General features: G+C 43.7%; 3 protein-coding genes across 3 annotated transcripts; all 3 read left to right on the top strand.

The window, feature by feature from the left end:
• The first annotated feature begins 925 nt into the window (after window positions 1-925).
• Window positions 926-4796, top strand: LOC6903373 (probable RNA helicase armi). The gene is made up of 5 exons (XM_002132219.4): window positions 926-1376; window positions 1448-1876; window positions 1947-3488; window positions 3554-4351; window positions 4424-4796. Exons 1-5 carry the CDS (start codon window positions 963-965, stop codon window positions 4751-4753), a joined length of 3513 nt encoding a protein of 1170 aa, XP_002132255.4. The 5' UTR covers window positions 926-962; the 3' UTR covers window positions 4754-4796.
• Window positions 4797-5628: 832 nt separating this feature from the next.
• On the top strand, window positions 5629-7052 carry Cks30A (Cyclin-dependent kinase subunit 30A). Its single transcript, XM_002132218.3, has 2 exons — window positions 5629-6070; window positions 6158-7052. Exons 1-2 carry the CDS (start codon window positions 6015-6017, stop codon window positions 6327-6329), a joined length of 228 nt encoding a protein of 75 aa, XP_002132254.1. The 5' UTR covers window positions 5629-6014; the 3' UTR covers window positions 6330-7052.
• Window positions 7053-9096: 2044 nt separating this feature from the next.
• Window positions 9097-17783, top strand: Eaat1 (Excitatory amino acid transporter 1). The gene is made up of 11 exons (XM_015179828.2): window positions 9097-9392; window positions 13901-14213; window positions 14278-14373; window positions 14448-14615; window positions 14674-14716; window positions 15453-15495; window positions 15554-15737; window positions 15791-15921; window positions 15990-16419; window positions 16479-16575; window positions 16635-17783. Exons 2-11 carry the CDS (start codon window positions 14029-14031, stop codon window positions 16695-16697), a joined length of 1440 nt encoding a protein of 479 aa, XP_015035314.1. The 5' UTR covers window positions 9097-9392; window positions 13901-14028; the 3' UTR covers window positions 16698-17783.
• The last annotated feature ends 1484 nt before the right edge of the window (window positions 17784-19267 follow it).

Raw genomic sequence — 19267 nt, forward strand, 5'->3', positions numbered from 1 at the left:
TTTTTTCCGTAAAGACGAGTTTCGAGTGCTTTTTGCTTTTCCTTCGCATTGCGGCGGCAAGCAGTTGGTAAGTTTTTGTTTGTGGTGGCTCGAATTTCGCGCGGGTAATTGTAATTTCGAAACTTTACAGCTTGGTTTGATACTTTTTGTCACAACCTCGCAGTATTGTTCTTTGGGAATATTCTAGATTGAGATTCTGGGTTTCAAGTGATTTTGCTTTTCGTGCACATTCCGTTGCCGACACTGTAAGTGCTTTTATATTTTGGGGCCGGCTCAAATTTCGCGCGGCTTATGGTTTCTTATTTTTACAGCTTTGCAGACGATGTCTAACGAGTCGACCGGCATTACCATCAAAGAAGAGGCATCATCAAGCGGTAGTGCACAAACTCCCACAGACGCGAGCAGCGGAGCAGAGGTTTGTTGTTGTTGTAGTTGTGTCTTTGCTTTTGCCATTCCGTTACGTTGTTGCTGTTTCTCAGCGTAAGAAAGAGAGAGAGGTAAAAACGAACGGTAAAAGAAATAAGTACAGGGTGACGCATTTCCAGATCAGAGTCGCCATGCACGCCATGGACATGGCGACTAGAAAGAAGGGGGAAAAAGAGAGAATCTTAACAAATTTTAATACGAAAGTATGCGAGATCGAAGCCTTAGAAACGAAAAAGTTACCCTCTGCTTATATTAGAAATGGTCCAAAATGTTTATCCCTGAACATTTTTTTGTAATTAATTTGTAATTTTTGTTTGTTTCGTATTCTAGACAAAGAAACCGGAGAATCAGTCGGAAAAGGCAGAGTCGCAGCTTGCGGGCGGAAGCGGGTCACAAGCAGAGTCCAGCGACAGCCATTTGCAGCGTCTGCAAAGTTTGCGCAAGGAATTGAGCTACATCAGCGAAACGGATTGGATGTACGAGAGCCTGGAAAAGAAGCCGCAACAGTAGAAGACCAACGAAAAACAAAATCCAAAATGATTGGATTACTGCGCTATTGGTGGAATAGGGAGGAGCGCGAGCGTGAGCGGAACAAGGAGGTGTTTGAGCGAACGAACAATTTTTTGGATCTCCAGTTGCTCAGAGAGCAACGGCAAAAAGAGTCGTCGTCAAGCAATCTTGACATAGACAACAGCGAGGGGGAAGAGCCTGACGATAAGTTCTGTTCAAGCCGTCAGGGCGTCATCACCTCTCTGACCATGAACGGTGGTGTCATCGATAAGTACATCATCTTCAACGGCCAGGCTTCCGACCATATATATCATCAGCTAGTTGTGGGCTCAGTGGTCGAGTATTTGGGGTACAAGAAGGGGAAAGAGGACTCCCTTAAAGTGGTCAAGATACTCAAGACTATTGAGCAGAACTGGGGAGAAGAGATCACAGATTCAACGGTATGACTCGAGCGATCCAATCCATACCCAAAACAAGAAATATATTAATCGAAGTCCCATTCCCTTTTCAGATAAGCCAGGCGATGGAGGACTTAAAGCTTGAAGACTCTACCTACTTCAAAACGCAGGAGCGTACCATCCACGGCATCGTCATCGGGCGCCAGACATCCACCATCGAACTGGAAACCAGCTCGGGATGTCAACAATTTGACCTGGAGAACGTTGAGATGACATTTGTACCAAAGAAGGGCGACATGGTGACACTCGAGTGCGCTGTCCAGCTGGACGATGGCTATTTGGACAAGCAAGGGGAAATTCTCCAGTTGCTGAAGTTGTTTCCAACACGCATTCTCTCGAACGAAAAACGCCGGGTGGAGCGCTGTTTCCCCGAGTTCGCTGTTCTTGACAACAATGCCTATTTGCTGCGGGAGAATTTCCCCTCTGGTACAGATCTTCACATGGGCGATTACGTCCTGGTTGATCTCATCGAATGTAATTACGTAAGTTGAATATGATGGGATGAATAGAAACACAAAATAAGAATTTTCGCAATAATCCTTACTCTTTCAGTCAAAGTTCACGCTTCGCGCCATCAAAGCGACCCCGCAGGAGAGTAGCTTTCTGAGAATCAAGAAAGAGAAGACCTATTGCGACGATCGGGCGGTCATCATCACTGGCGCAACCCGCTTCATAACCACTGAGCTGTGGGTGAAACAAAAGGTCACCGTCAAGGTACAAAACAATACGTATCGCAAGTTGGAGCTCCTGGAAGTCCAGCTAGACCATGGCCACACGTCACAGATGAGTGTGATCGAGCCAATTGGCAAAACCAGTATTGCTGTTGACGGCAGCCTTTTGGTGATTCTTGAGGTGGAGGCCCGCTGCATCGGCGAATGGTCGGAGAAATATACCCTGGACTTTAATAATTTTAAGGTGGTGCGCTTTTTCAAGATCATTGCCTGCGACACACAAAAGCAGGCCGACGAAGCAGAGCTTCGTCTGGTTGCCGCCGAAAGTTTTGTGGCCTCTGGCAGATCGGAGAAGCAGCGCAACCGTAGCTATGCCAGACAAGTGTGGAACAAAACATTGGATGTGGTTAGCGGTGAAAGCATATATGCCGGACGACGATTTGTGGTAACCCACATTGGCGGCTTCGAAGTTCCAGAGAGTCTGCGCAATGCCTACCTGAAAGACTGGCGGCAATCGGAAATGTTCGATGAATTGGAGAGATTGTATCCGTGCTCGACAGAGTCCCTGTGCATGGCCAACTATGTGCAGCGCTTCCGTTTCTTCTTGCATTTAGAGGAAATTGAATTGTTCATTAGCATTCGAAACTTTGACAGAGACAGGGCCCACATGGAACGGGACGGGGAGTATCTCTCCCTCACAATCGAGAATCTCGCCGAGCGTCGGCCCTCGCTGGTCGTAGGCGATTGCGTGTATGCCACCGATCCCTGGAAGGACGATAAAAAAACCTACTCTGGCATCATACACAAGGTACTCCACGATCGAGTGTTGCTGAAGTTCAATTCCAACTTCCAGGCGAGTTACAATGGCCAGGACTACCGTCTGGAGTTCTATTTCTCCCGATTTTGCCTTAGAAAGCAACACCACGCCATCAATCAAGTGGTCACCACCATGGGCGAGCAGTTCCTCTTCCCCACCAAGGTGGTCAAGCGCGATCATCCGCAATTGCAGGTGCGCCTCGCTAATGGAGAGGATATGTATCTGTTCGACACGAAGCTGGAGTGGTACAACAAATCCCTAAACAGCATTCAGAAGCGAGCCGTCTTTAATATCCTGCGGGGTGAGGCCACGAACCTGCCATACGTGATCTTCGGTCCGCCCGGAACCGGCAAGACCGTCACCCTGGTGGAGGCGGTGCTGCAGATAGTACGAAACCTACCTAGTTGCCGCATCTTGGTGGCCACACCCTCGAACAGTGCTGCGGATCTCATTACCAAGCGTATCATTGCCAGCAAAGCCCTTGTCGCTGGCGATTTCATTCGAATCGTCTCACAAAATGTGATTGAGAAGGAACTCATTCCGCCAGAGTTGATGCCCTACTGCGCGACCTTGGACATATGCGCCGATGGAACCGCTGAGAACACCGTAAGTGCATTTCAGTCCATTTCGTTCTTCCATCGCCATCCATCTGAATCCCCGCTCCCGTTTAGATGCTGGTCACCCCTTCGGGTCTGAAGCTGCGCTGCCAGTGGAAGTTTATGGGTACCCATCGCTTGAGCATCGGCACCTGTGCCACTCTGGGAAGCTTTATGCAGATGTCTTTTCCGGGCGGACACTTCACCCACCTGTTTGTGGATGAGGCCGGCCAGACGACCGAGCCGGAAACGTTGATGCCCGCGGCTGTGCTATCCAAGGACCGGGGTCGGGTCATCCTGGCCGGTGATCCGCATCAGTTGGAGCCTATAATAACCAGCAGATATGGAAGTGACTGTGGTTTCAGCATCTCAATGCTGGAGCGCCTGCTGAACACTCGGCCGTATGCCAAGGACCTGGTCGGGTACCCAGACAGCTCTGGATATAATCCCCTTGTGCTAACAAAGCTTTTGCACAATTATCGGGCCCTGCCCTCGGTTATGGCCACATATAGTAAGCTATTCTATGACGATGAATTGATACCCGTGGTATCCGAGGAGGATTCCCGAGAAGTCACCTTGTTGGCCAAAGTGCAGCCCTTACTGGGTACGGGAATGCCTCGTAACCACGGTGTCTGCTTCGTTGGGATTAAGGGGCTGAATCTGCAGGACAACGACTCGCCCTCGTGGTACAATCCGCTCGAAGCCAGGGAACTCTATCTGATGGTCTTATCGCTGTATCGTTCCGGAGTGACTCCCGATCAAATTGGCATTCTGACGCCCTATACGAAACAGGCGAAGACGTTAAGGGGCCTGTTCATGGTCACAGATATTGTCATGCCAAAGATTGGCTCCACTGAAGAGTTTCAAGGACAGGTGAGCATATATGAAGTCTTACGCAATCTGTATAGTATGCAATGTATATATATATTGATCTATATTACCCAGGAGCGCGACATAATGCTGGTTTCCACCGTACGCTCATCTGAGACGCTTCTCTGCAAAGATGCCGCCCTGGCCCTTGGATTTGTGCGTAGCCGTAAGCGCATGAATGTCGCCATATCGCGCGCCCGCGCTTTGTTGGTTATATACGGAAATCCCCATCTCCTCAGCGTCGACGACAATTGGCGTCATCTCATCACATTCTGCGCGAACAACAATGCCTATTTTGGCTGTGAATTACCCAATTCTTTTCTGCCAGATGATAACGATAATGAAGATGTCGCCTCCGACAACTACGAAGATTGCGAGAATTACGAGAAAACACTTGGGTTCTGAGACTAGAATTAATAAAAATATGACGAATACCTAAAAGCCATAACTTTATTTTCATTGTAACTTTCTTATTAAGGGCACGGGAGTCGTAGACGGCCTGTCTCAACGGCAAAACTACAGCTGCATTCTCGGAGCATTCATGTATACACCGTGCAGAATTTTGGAAGCAGCAAACACGTACTGTGCTCAGCATTTCATGTATTTCATTCTTTGTAAACTCTTGAGGAAGCAGATAACGCACCCGAAGAAGGGCGAGTTGATCTAGCGATGTCCGTATGTCCGTTTCCCTGCCAACTGGCCTTGGTGTTAATAATCAAATATTGCACGCATCTTCATTAATAAATGAAAAGACTAAACAGTATGACTTCCATAGCAAACGCATACCCAAATCCAACCCCACCGACCAGGTATTTACTACATAGACGATTGGGGCGGTTGGATCTACAAGAATAATTATTCTTCTTTATTATTATTTTCCGCGTTTAAACTCAAGTTATAATACTGTTTAAATAGAGGGTGCTTAAGTGGTCTAAGTTCGTATTTCATTTTGGTATATTTCTGAGGGTCAGGCGTTATATTTTATCGGAATATCCGCAGTAACACTGATTTTCTTGCCACCACGTCTAGCTCACACACCTTGCCGAATTATATACTTTTCATGATATTTTCCAGTATATATTTTATAAGCAATGCAAAGCTTGAATTTAACCAGTCTTCTAAGAAATTGATTTAACAGTCGGATAAAACTATAAGTTCAGAGCTGAGGATCTTAGCTAGCTGGTAATATTCAACCGAATCTTGAATACAAATAATTCGTCAGTATATTTACGGTATTTTTTGAAAATGAGGCGGTATATTGTGGTATGTTTCTGAGGATAAGGCGGTATATTTTATCAATAAATGCCCGGTCACACTGCGAGCGCGTCTCTTAAATTGAAAATCGCGTCAAAAATTTATTGAAAACGTAAAACTTGCTTTGCCAGCTAAATATAATTGTGATAAAACGATTCAAGTACATTCCAAATAAGCGGAGACACAAGGAAAACATACGAAGATATTGCAACTTCGGAGCGAAAGACTAACGATCGAGTGGCGCTTTCACCCGGAGTCGAAGAAGACGCCGACTTTGCAGAAGAGCTGAAAAATTCGCACATCGCATCCCTTGCTTTGCAGCATATCAGCATTCAGGCATTCCAGCACACTTCCAATTCAAGGTCAAGTGCGCGTCTCAGGAGAACTACAACAGTTTTTGCACAGCAATAAAATGAGTAAAGATATTTACTATTCGGATAAATATTACGATGAGAAATTCGAGTATAGGTGAGTGCGTGCGAATCCCGATAGCAACTGTAAATGTATACATATACTCAAGTCCATTTGTGTTTGTTCTTGTATTTGTGCGCACAGACATGTGGTCTTGCCCAAGGAGCTGGTGAAGCTGGTGCCCAAGACCCATCTGATGACAGAGACCGAATGGCGATCGATCGGTGTGCAACAGTCACGCGGATGGATCCATTATATGATTCACAAGCCAGAGCCACATATCCTGCTTTTTCGACGGCCCAAAATGGAGGATTAAAGGGAGAAAACACATTCACACATGCCAACACATACAGTCAGCGTCTTGCAAGGGGAAGGAGGTAGCGCTCGCATACACAAACACACACACTCTTATACGACGTCCGGCAGCTGCTGCTGGTGTCCGTGTATTGGTGGTGGTGGATGTGGAACCAACTGTTGCGATCGTCACCCTGCACTTTCCCGAATACTTCTTTTAACAAATATTTATACTCCTCTGTAACCCCTACCTGCACGCACTCCTACCCCATAGATACGTACACCAAAGTGGCCATATTTTCAACACCTTTATTCCATATAGAGGACAGGCATAGTGGAGCACTAGCTATACTTCTATTTGTACTCTTTGCTTAACGCGATCTGTAGTCTGTTTTTAAAAGCAATTTTAACTATTTTAGAAAGTTCTTTAAGCTCAAAATACCACCCTACCCCATAGATGATATGAAAACCTTAGTGGCCATTTGGATCACTTCTTTTTATAGAGGAGGGGGATAGTGAAACACTGGATATAGGTTCCCACATTCCTCTCCGAACATTTAAAAGCATTTTGCCATTAGTTTATTGTCATTTTGCAGTACGTCGGATACGAAAAACCACTTTGCTCACATTTAATCTTAAAAGAAAATCTGATTTGTGATCTTGAAATTTGTTTATCAATAATACATATATATGTTTACACATTCTACTTATAAACTTGTAATAAATATATTTAATGTATGGAAAACTTGAGGCGTTGATTGCTTAAAGTTTTTCGAAATCGATCAAATCTGAATGTTATCCTTCAAAGTGTGGGTGATACTAATAAGGAACTCTTATAAATTGGGGATTTGGATGGCAGAACCTAGTAAACGGAAGACGTTCTTCTATCCTTTGACCTCAGTGTAAGTAAATTGTTTTCTTTCATACCTTAAACTGATATTTTATTTACAGTGAAGATACCCTGAATGACGGACCCTGTAAGAACTTAAATCAGTTTTCATCCCGAAATGGATTGGTGCTTCAAACAGTTCTACAAAGATCTACTGAATGCGACTTTCATCAGAGTACATCCCAAAAATGAGGCAATTAGATGTAATAATAAGGAAGTCCAGCAACTTGAAGCTAATAGAAGTAACAACAAGTTATCCAACCTTAAACCATTTGAGAATATATCTATGTCTCTAATTGCTAAATTGTCTGTAGTTTGTAATTTGCTCTTCAAAATCAAAGGCTTCGTCTATAAAATGCCACCATTCTTAATCTATTCTTAAGCCCCCTCCAAAGCCTCATCCTCATTATGGCAAAGCATTTGCTGAATTAACTATGTCCACTAATACACCCGAGCACATAATTATATGGTTATTTATATACCACAACATAACTGAGCTAGTATATAGATTATATTTATGTATAAACATGTGCAATTTCCAACCTCAACACACACACACTCATGATCGTGCATTGTTTTCCAGTGTCAAAAATGAAGATCGACAGTTCCGGTCCCAATGTGTGTTGTGCCACATCCCATCCCACCTCTCCACATGAGAAAGATCGGACACCCATCCGAAATGGGTCGTGGTGTGTGCGCGGACGACAAGGGTAAAGGGGAGGGAGGGATCACCGACTAATGGTTACGTTTGTATCGCTTTCGAGCCACTTACCCGCTTAGTTGGACCCATCCTCATTCTCTGGCATCGACACCGAGGCATAGTATACCACACCACACCATTATACACCATACACCACATTATACCAGCAGCATTTCCCAGCAGCATGGAACTATGGGCAGAACTGGCCCCCAAGGCAAATCGAATTGAAGCAGATCAAAGGCAGCTGCAGCTGTGCTTTTGCTTGGGCTTGTGCTTATGCTGATGCTGATGCTGATTTGGATTATTACTACCATTATCGTTGTGGCTGTACAGCGAGTACGAATATGAAACCGGAAATGCCCAACTAGCATTCTTTGCTGCCCCATGCCCATGCCCATGCCCATGCCCACTTTCTTGTTGCGTTCTTCGTTCCCTTTGGATTCTTTTGTATTTTATAGCACAGCAGAGTCTCAATCAAGTTCAAGTAGTCCGTGGTAATGGCCATTGTTCGGGGCTTTTCGGGGTGGTTGTTGCTTCACTCCGGTGATCTTTGACATCACAATTTGGTAATCATCATTCCAGTGGGGAAACTTGACCTACTTATTGGGTGAGTTCTACTCGTATGTAAACCAGATCTTGAAAGCAACTTGCATTCATTTCAGAGATTCTACAGTGCTGGGTGCACCAAACCCCCCCTTTTGGAATTAGCAACAATGCGACGATGATCAATGCAATCCTAGACAAAGCAGACCCTAATGAGGCGTAGGAGGAGGAGCTGCAGCTGCATCCAAGACACTGAACTACATTCGAAGGAGGACGCTGGTAATGAATTCCTTTGATTGCCCTGGCATGTGGCTAAGGAAAGCGAAACCCAGGATTCGGATACTGAGAACAAGGCGCGACAAATTACGCGAGACAACGCTGCGTATGCGTTACGTGAGATGAGATGCGATGAGATGGGACGGGACGGGATGCCGCGAGAGCAGCGCAGCGCAGCGCTGCCTCCGCCTCAGTTTTTGATGAATGAAAGTCAACCCCCCCACAATCTCGCACACACATCTATATGTAAATATATACTCTACAGATTTATATATATGTATTGCTGATGAGAGTCGCGACGCTGGCGACGCTGGCGGCGCTGCTGCTGCAAAATTTGCGCGGTCGTTGGCTATATTTCGAATTTGATTTCGATTTAGTTTTTAGTACTGTTTTATAATCTGACGAGTCAAGTCGTGCTGCCTCTCCACGCTCTCTGCCGCTACGTGTCCGCCAGCCAGAGCCAGAGCAGAGCAGAGCAGATCGGTGTTGTGTCCGGTGCGAGACCTGTGTGTGGGATCGTTGCATGATCAGTTCAGTCGCTAAATCGCCGCGTGCTCGACAGCGCGTCCTCTAGAAAGCCGCCACCACCACCACCACCACCGCTGAGTGGTCTCGTGCCCAACCTGCCCCTCGACGAAAAAGGGTTTACAAAATTATCACTGTGTATGCTTTTGATTGTAAGTGCTCGACGGAATTCCAAAAAGCTAATGAAAACTATTCAAATTTGAGACAAGACGCAATCAAAAATCAAATGACAATGAAACAATGTTATCCTTAGACTCAAGGATTCTGGTGCTGTGGTTCCCCTATAAGACACTTACTACATAGTTCATTTGTGTTTAATCCTTTGCAGGACTTTAATTTCTGTAAGAATTTGCCTTAGTTTCATTTGTTTCCAAGTGAGTGTTTCATGGCAAGTGGGTAAGTTTTGTTTTTCTCATTTGCCGGCTCAATGTCGCAGCTGTTTTGCTACCCTGTACACAAAAGAAGAGCAGATGTATTGGGTTCAATACCTTGATCAGATAAAAAACTAAGGTTGGAGTTGCAAGGAATCTCTTGTGCTAATGGATAACTTTTGATGCTTCCCACTTAGTGGGTGGCCAATTCCTCTGCTTCCAAACTGCTGGGTATGCTCTAGTCCATCCCCAACCCACTCCCATCGATTCACTCTTCTTGAGCCACAAGAGAGCGACAGAGAGAGCACGGCAAGAAGCGTGAATAATCCCTGATTACTGCTGCTGATAACGCGTCGAGCGGCCGACTAACCTTGGCAGGACCACCAACCCTCCCACCAGGCATAGACGGGGGCGTGGCAACCACTGCAGTCTATATATAAAATGTTTAGTTTTCTTATTTGATTACCATTATTTTTAGCACACAATGCAGTTTTCTGTTTGGCTTTAGTGCATAAAAATAGTTTCGCTTTCTCTCTTCCAAGATTTACACATTATCTGAGAGAAGCATAAAACAAATATCTATTAAAATAAAGATACATATATGTATGTGTGTACGCTTTGAGCGCTAGTCAATTTGCTACACAACATTGTATGTTTTTCGCGGTAATATTTATGAACGTCCCTCGCGCATTTCAAACATTTTCTCATCCAAATAAAATGAAATTATATGACAAGTGCGTGTACCTTCAATTAGGCTAGAAAAATCCGTCAAAGTCGGGCTCAGATCGGATCAGTCCAGATGCAGAACCCCTTAGCTTCGATCATAATGATTATTTATATAATTTATGATTATCTTTCGGGAATTAAAGCCACGTGCTTGTCGCGTTTTTAATTCTTTTGGTTTCGTTTTTGCGGAACTCGCATGATCTTGATTAGGTTTAGAAAATAATGGACAAAATTAAAATGCCGGTCGGCTGTCTGTCCAGCAATAATCGTTGCCAGACAGACACACCGTCTATAGATTACACTATATACTATAATAGTATATATTATATTGTATGCCTATGTGCTTCCTAATCGTCTGAACCCATACCCATCTGAAACTTACGAATCTCGTACGTACGAAATGAAACCTCATTGAAATTGATTTGTGCACAATTTTCTATTGATTTGTTTGCCCAATTATTTATAATTAAGCCTTTTTTCTGGGTAGCCTTTTAGTATTTTGTTTCTAATTAAATTTTGAGTTGAAAAATGGTGAAGTCCCATGGGAAAAATAATAAAATATGACGGCTATGAGGGTAGATAATCAATTCTATGGTAATCTATTAACAGAAAGAAAAAGTTCCAATACAAAAGATTATAAATTATGGGAAGCTTAGCTTGTAAAGATCGGTTTATACAAGTAACAAAATTCGTTAAAACCAGATATTTCTGGTCGAATCTATGCAAAAAGTGATTTGAACTAAAATTGCGACTCCCTCCCACCACAACTATGTGTTTCAGTTTGCCGTTTAGTTCAGTTTAAACTGGTTCTTTGTACGCCTTGCACATATAATAGATTCTTTCCAAGACAAATGGGTGGGCCACAGTCATAGCCTTGCCCCCTCCCCCTCCCTATCCCCCAAGTCCCGCACCCCCTTGGAAGTGCAACTAAATTTGCATTGACAATGAAAAGTCGTATTTTAAGCGACTCAAACATGGTTACCCCAGAGTTTGCGTTGCATTAATTAGTTGGGCTGTGTAGCACTGTAAAAGTATGTTATATAAGTCCGGGATTAATTAGTATTCATCTCTGGATATTTTATTTGTGTTTAACTATCGACAACACTAATAAACTTGTTCATGTAAACTGTCCGACAGTCTGCCAATCAAAGAAGCGCCGAGGTATGATATTCCCACCCACGCCCCCCTCCTCACATAGGAAATGTTTTTCAAATGGAAATCTAGAATCTAGATGATTGATTCTGTGTTTTTTGTTTTTGTTTTTGGCATGGGTATAGGTCAGACTTGCTTCGTTCAATTAGAGGGTTTTAGGATGCTTTAGGGCCATGCTAATGAAGACAACAAGTTCAAGTTGAAATCTCCAAACGATCACGTTGGATGAGAGTGTGATGGGTATTACATTTCACGATCGTTCCCCCATTAATTGACCAACTTCCGTTGAATGTAAGCCATCCTTTTCGTCAATGAACTTCAATGATATCCACTTGCAACACTCATTAGCATTGCAGTCATAATTTCCGCTGTAAATGAATTTTTAATGTCAAACACAACTGCGACACATTCTAGCCAAGTACACAGACACACTATATTAACGTCGAATGCAAATTCTGTCTACGAATCTAATATAGTATGTATAGAAATTCATTTGTCTGACTCACGGTCAAGTTCGAAATAGAAAAAAATATATGAATAAATATGAAAAATGTAAACAGCGAGTGTGAGCAGTCGGTCAGTCTGTCACTTGGTCAAAGGCAACTCAGTAAATAAATGAACTTCGTTGTGCCTCGGGGAACTGCATTCCCAAGTAGACCCCGTCACTCCCGCCACACTAATCGAATTCAGTTCTAATCTCTCATTAAACTTGGCCCATGAATCGCCCTCGAGTGTTTAACCTAAACGTCTAGTTAATTAAACTCACGAGAGATAAAAACTCTTTAGTTTCGATAGCTCAGACACGCCTCAGTGCCAGCACACTCCACTCTATGCACTCTACGAGTATGTCTGAAAAAGATATGAAACTGGGGACCTGCCTGGGCACATGCCAGTCAGCCACTCTGAATTCTGACGCAGTCGGTGGCTGTTGCTCTGTTGTGTACCCATCTGTTCTGTAGTTACATCAATTAGGTGAACCGCATCAGAGCCATACTATAATGGCATTATCATCGTGTGTGCCTCTAAAAGGGTGGGGAGCATCTAGGGAATCGTTTGAAAAGGTGAAACAGTAGTCGCTCTGGAAAATACTCTTATCACACAAAAAAGCGACAAAAAGGCAAGGAATAAAGGAAATGGAGAGACTATTTTCTATAGAAATTCTATGAGAACATGTATTCGATCATAGTGAATATCACTCTAGCCTATGTACCCTTTAGTAATGAGATCACTGATCATCCCCTTAGTATATCTATGTGATTCCCTGACTGATTACAGATCAAGCTTTAATTTCCAAAGTTAGAGCATTGCATTCTTCTCTCAACCAAAGCATATGATCGTACAAAATCCAATCTTCTCCCCCACTCATTCATTCAGCCAAGCGTGAAGCTATTCAATTCACGTTCGTACGAGCCCCAAAGTGTTTTCAGAGATCTGATGTGATCGCTCTATCCCTGATGTTGTCTCCTCTACAATTGTAATGCAATTGGCTAAACAATGCCAAAGTGTGAACAATTTCTTGATTAATCTGAAAGTCCGAGTCAAGTCTCACTGCCCAATTGAGAGGATCTCAGTGGGGTTGCCAATGCTGGTGGTGCCTTCTCAATTTGGGTCAGCTTTCAAAGACACATGATCGGGGGTTTCCAGAGCAGACTGGATTCGCTATCAGTTTGCATTGATCACCGCCTTCAGGCTGCAGTGTGTGTGTGTGCCCTTGCACCCACTGGGGAGGGGCCGAGCGGGAATTAGTTTTCATTAGCTGATCGTTTATGTAAATTTATTTGTTTGCCACGTCTCCCGATGAACTTGTTTTCCTACCTCCCTCCCTCCCTGCAGCGCCTCGATTAATTGAGCTGCATTTTCTAGGAATTTTTTTTTCTCCCATTTTCTCGTATTTATTGTTTTTCTGTTGTTTTTCGCACATTTGTGGATAATAGGGAAAAGGTGTCGGAGCTTAATGAATGCTAAAAAGCAAGTGAGAAATCGTTAATAGCTTTAGGGTTGGCCTGAGCACAGCCCTTGCAGGGGACAGCTTCCTTCCGCTCTGCTCTCTCGAAAAATGTTTTGCAAAACATCTCCAAAAACTATTTGAATGTTGAACAACATCCGTCCGGCTTCGTGTCAAAAGTAACACTATTAGGAGGGTGGAGATTAGGGGTAGGGGTTGGTGGCCTCTGCATAAATCACAAAAGCCCAGCTGCCGAAAGGCACGCTCTCTGGGGGTTGGTTGTAATTTTGCGTTGCGCGAAAGCTCTCAGTCGTAGATCGCTGTTTGACCCGAGAGGAGGACCAGCATCTGTCACCGAAAGTCTTTCGGTTGGAGTCTCAAATGAGAAACTAGAAACAATTGTGTGTTTGTTAAAAAAAAGGTAGTTTTTAATTTGAAATAACTGACATTTTTATTGTCTTTGCAGCAATCTCTTTAGCATATCGGAGTTTGGAAAAGTCACTTTAACTGGGCTTAGCAACGGCCAAGTCCCACCATCAGCTTGAGGGTGCTCTATCATACCCAAGGGGGTTCTTTCAGCCCTAAAGCCCAACCATGACGCGACCCAAGCAAAATGATAGCAAATTCAAGGCGTTCATGCGGGAGAATGTCCTCACCATGGCCACCGTGATCGGTGTCTTTGCGGGCGGCCTGGTGGGGTTCATCATCAAGAACAGCACCGGGGAGTGGACCAAGCGTGAGATTATGTACATATCATTTCCGGGAGAGATCTTTTTGCGGTAAGTCCGGGGTAATCACTGAATTAAAGAAACTCTTGACTGCAACTTTGCAACTCTTTTGCAGCATGCTGAAGTGCTTGATTGTGCCGCTGTTGGTGTCGTCGATAACCAGTGCCATTGGTGGACTCGACCTGAGCATGTCCAGCAAGATAGCCACCAGGTGAGTTCCCAACCCCGCCAGAACGTTTCTGCCATTAGAGCCTCCTCTTATCCTTTCCCATTTCCCCTTCTCAGAGCCATCACATACTACTTTGTGACCACCATATCGGCTGTGGTTTTGGGCATTTGTCTGGTGACCACACTGCGTCCCGGCCAGGGAGCCAAGATTGTGGAAACCCATACGGAGAGCGTCGATAAGGCATCCAAGGTGCTGACCCCAGACACGCTAATGGATCTGGTGCGGTATGTGAACCAGATCGAACGATAATCGGGCCAAATTCTGATTCATTTCTTCCAATAGAAACATGTTTACGGACAACATCATCCAGTCCACCATGTTCCAGGTAAGTCGTCTCTCTAGCGAGATCGAGCATACGCACTGTTGCTCTCTGTTGCACAGAATCCGTAAACAACAGAAATCCGAGCCAGAAACCGCCGCAATTATTCAATTCTTTGCGGTTTACCGAGTTTGATTGAAATAAACCGCGCGACACATAATCAAAAGCGACATGATAGGGCTAGGGATACCACAATTTCAATTACAATCCATCCCCAAAGTAGGGGGGACTTTCACACATGTCTCTCTGTCTCTCCGTCTCTCTGGCTGTGCTTAAATTTCAATTATCGCGTATACAGAAAAAGAGACGGAGACCCAGACGGAGACACGGACTGGGAATGGGAATGGGACAGAGACAGAGACAGAGATACAGCACGGTTTATGAGCCCCCCAGACACAAATTGAATCAAAGTACTCGGGACGAGACTGCGGCTGATATATATGGACATTGTACCTTCGCAAATATATGATAATACGAATGGTGTATCTGCATCTGTATCTGTTGGCAACCAAATGAATATTCATGCGCACAATTAGATTATTGTCGGAGTCAATGAAGGGGGATAATCAACAGCACTTTGAGTGTCACAAAAGTGCAAAATTATGGCAAAGCTTCCATGGAAAAAACGAGACATCACTTTTCCCTTTTAATGTGAAAATGTACATTCCTGTAGATTTCTTGTAGACTTCCCCTTAGCCATCTATGAGCCATCGTTAATCCTTTTAATCTCCTCCCATTTCAGTATCGCACTGAGATCTTTGAGAACACCAGCATTAGCCCAGCACGTAAGTGGTTTCTTTTCATTACAAATTCCTCCACTAAGCAATCTTTTGAACTCTTTAGAACCCATGGAAGCCTGGCAGTTCAAGTCTTCCCAACGCGAGGGCTCCAATGTCCTGGGTCTGGTCATGTTCAGCGTGATCCTGGGCACCACCATCGGCAGGATGCGTGAGAAGGGGCAACTGCTGCAGGATTTCTTTACCACATTGAGCGAGGCAATGATGACAATCACCTCATGGGTGATCTGGTGAGTGGAAGATAGCCATTTCCCTTGGATGCAGCTAATGTAATCCTTTGTAGGATTTCCCCTCTGGGTGTGGCCTTCCTGATAGCCGCCAAGATCATTGAGATGGAGTCCATTGCGGCGACTATACAATCGTTAGGCTGGTATTTCATAACGGTTATGATTGGTCTCTTCTTGCATGGATTCGGTGAGTTTTCCTTCAATCCTGGCAACCAATATACAAATCGAATAACATTTCCTTTGGCTTTGCCTCAGGTACCATTGCTGTGATCTTTTTCTTGGGCACACGACGCCTTCCGTATAGGTATATTGCAAAGCTCAGTCAGGTGCTGGCCACTGCATTTGGCACTGGCTCCAGCTCGGCCACCATGCCGCTGACCATCAAATGTCTGGACAACATGGGCATCGATCCGCGCGTCACCCGATTCGTCATCCCCGTGGGAGCCACCATCAACATGGATGGCACTGCTCTCTATGAGGCTGTGGCCGCACTCTTCATCGCCCAGTACCGTGAGATGAGCTACTCCTTTGGTACCATTGTGGCGGTGAGCATAACAGCAACGGCTGCCTCGATTGGAGCCGCTGGCATTCCGCAGGCGGGTCTCGTCACCATGGTCATGGTGCTGGACACTGTGGGCCTGGAGCCGAAGGATGTGTCCCTCATCATAGCTGTCGATTGGCTACTGTAAGTCCTAGGTCCATATCCTTCCCGTGGCTATCTTTTCTCATTTGGTTTGATTGTAGGGATCGCTTCCGCACTACCATCAATGTGATGTGCGATGCCCTGGGCACTATTTTGGTTAATCACCTGTCGAAGAACGATCTGGCTAGCGTGGATAGGGTAAGATTAGTGCCTATCAGTATTAGGCAGTTTCTTATTGATCTTTTTTCTATCCCAAGCTGAATGCCGAGCCCCATGAGCTCCTCGAGCTGGGGGCCAATGGACACGAGATGAAGGAATGAAGGCAGTCTTCGCTTGGCGCCTATAATCGCAAACGATGAGTGGACATGTCCCGGTTGTGGGCCTGGTTCCACATCCTTCCCCGCCAGGATAGCGACAGCGACGACTACGACGATGAGGAGTTTTAAGGTCGATCGCTGGACGGGTATCTGTGGGTGGGGGGACTCGGACTCCATCAGTTTTGTTTGCGGATAATTATGGGCGACCAAGACGCATCTAATTTCCAGATTGATCAATTTGCAGCAGCTCCTCGAAGCCACAAGCAAGAACAGCAGAGGTCTGCCAGAGTACAAGTACTAAACACAGCAACGAATTTAAGCCAGACACTAATTCGTTAATTAGTTTGTTTTTTCCCCCACTAAGCAGAACAGAATTAAGATACATTTATCGTCTAAATTAGCAGTACTTTCAAGGTGTAAATAATTTTTAAATACTTATGTATAACTATATTAAATTGAGTTCAAATTTGCATTACATTCTCCCCCATATATGATTAGTATTAAACAACAGTAACCGAAACTAAATGAAAGGAGAAACCAAATTAGTTCTATTCAAATTCCAATCTCCAATCACCAATCACCAATCTCCAACTCCAACATCAAGCAAATGCATTTTGTTAGGTCGCAAAAAACTGTTGTTGATCAAATGAGATTCGTATTCTAGTATTTGTTAAATGATATTCTATAAAGTTTTCTGCCATAGCAAACAATAAAAAAAAAGACAACAAAAGAAATCTAGAAGATAGTCAAGACGATAACCAATTTAAATACAATTTAAAATACAATTAAATTCGAATCGGAAAATCAGAATTTCAAATGCCGTTACAAGTTCGTGTTCATAGTTTGAGCTTTGTAAATACTTAATAGATTAAGTATACATACACATTAAACGGAAGATATTTAATATACATAATATTTAAAGCGTGCGAAAACAAATCAAATGAATTCTTGAATGACAATAATAGAGTGCTGCAATCAGACAGGACAGTCAATTTATACGCGTAACGAATTATTTATTACAATATTATTAAACTAAATTTAAATTAGGTCACACCATTGCAACAAAAATATAAAACGAATAGAAACCAACAAAAAAAAAACCCAAATCATCAAAAATGTTTGTAGTTCTGTGTAGTCTAAATATATGTTTACTAATAAAACTTTATGAATATTAAACGAACAGATACGACATGTCTTTGGTTTCCATGGGAAATTCAAACTAAAATATCATAGAGATATCGGAGATATGTATGTATGTTTAATCGCTCTTATCTATGATTATATCTGGTACTCGAAGAGTATATGGCTTGTGGTGAGAGTGGATGTGTGTAACACCCAAAAGGACGCGACCCCATCAGCATCAATAGTCGAGTCGATATAGCCCTGTCCGTATATCTGTCTGTCCATCGTGGTGAGCGCTTTGATCTCAGAGACTATCAGAGCTAGAGCAGCCAAGTTTTGTATCCAGACTCCTGTGATATCACACTGTTGCAAGTATATTTTAAAAGATTTTGAAGATGCGGGAAAATCATGGAGACAATCATAGTCAATGACTATATCTAACAGGTTAGCGAATCTGGATCGGATCATAATTATAGCCAGAAGAAACCAATGAAATTGCAGAAGCTACGCAACGCCTTCCACGCGTTTCTCTCTATCTCTCACACACTGTTCATCGTGCAATGTGCGAGCTCTGGCGAAAGGGAGCGAGATAAATCGCCAGGTGTTGGTGTTGAAGAAAAGGGACAGATGCCAAACAGTTCGACCGATTTAAATGCAATTTTTTTTGGAACAGCGATACATAAAATATATTGTATAAATTACATAGATTCGTTTACATATGTATATACTGGCTGAGTGTTAGCTTGGGTCGAGGCTTATAACGTTCCTGCTTGTTTTTTGTTGCAAAATACAGTTTGAGAGTAACGACTTCTCCAGACGTTTGAAATGAACTGCAATTGACTGGATCTTAAACTGTTAAAGCTCTGAAAAATCATTCATCGGCGGTTTTTAGTTTGCTTAAGCTTTCACATAGATGGCGCTTGTCATGCTTTAAAAGTGAATTAATAGATGGCGCGCAAAAAACGCTTAAAGGTTCATTATTTCCATTTAAATTTTATTAAAAAATATTATGGTAAATGAGAAATTGGGAAAGGCTAAAAATTGTTGAGAATAGGACCTCGGGCCATACCCAGGAAAGGAAGAAAAAATTAAACTCAATTATTCAATACTCTGAACCCTTCATTCGCAGCTTCCATTTTTGTATTTTCCACTCAGTGGGAAGTGCTTGAAAAACGCATGCAAATAAATTGAATTCTTTATCAAAATCAGAATCAAAATATCATACAATTCAGTAAAGTTTTCAAGTTGTTCCTTTTGTTGTAGTCGTTTGCCCCCTTTAAAGCTGACATTCCCTTTGATCTATCCCATGGTCACATCTGTGTCTACCTCCGCTCCGCAGGATATATTTCTCCATAAAAACAAAAAAAGGACGACAAACAAGTACAACATTGGGTGCCATCGAAAAGGGGACACAGGACCCACAGCCTGGCGGTGGCAGAAGGGTAAAAACT

This window comes from Drosophila pseudoobscura, chromosome 4, assembly GCF_009870125.1.
Source record: "Drosophila pseudoobscura strain MV-25-SWS-2005 chromosome 4, UCI_Dpse_MV25, whole genome shotgun sequence".
NCBI lineage: Eukaryota > Metazoa > Arthropoda > Insecta > Diptera > Drosophilidae > Drosophila > Drosophila pseudoobscura.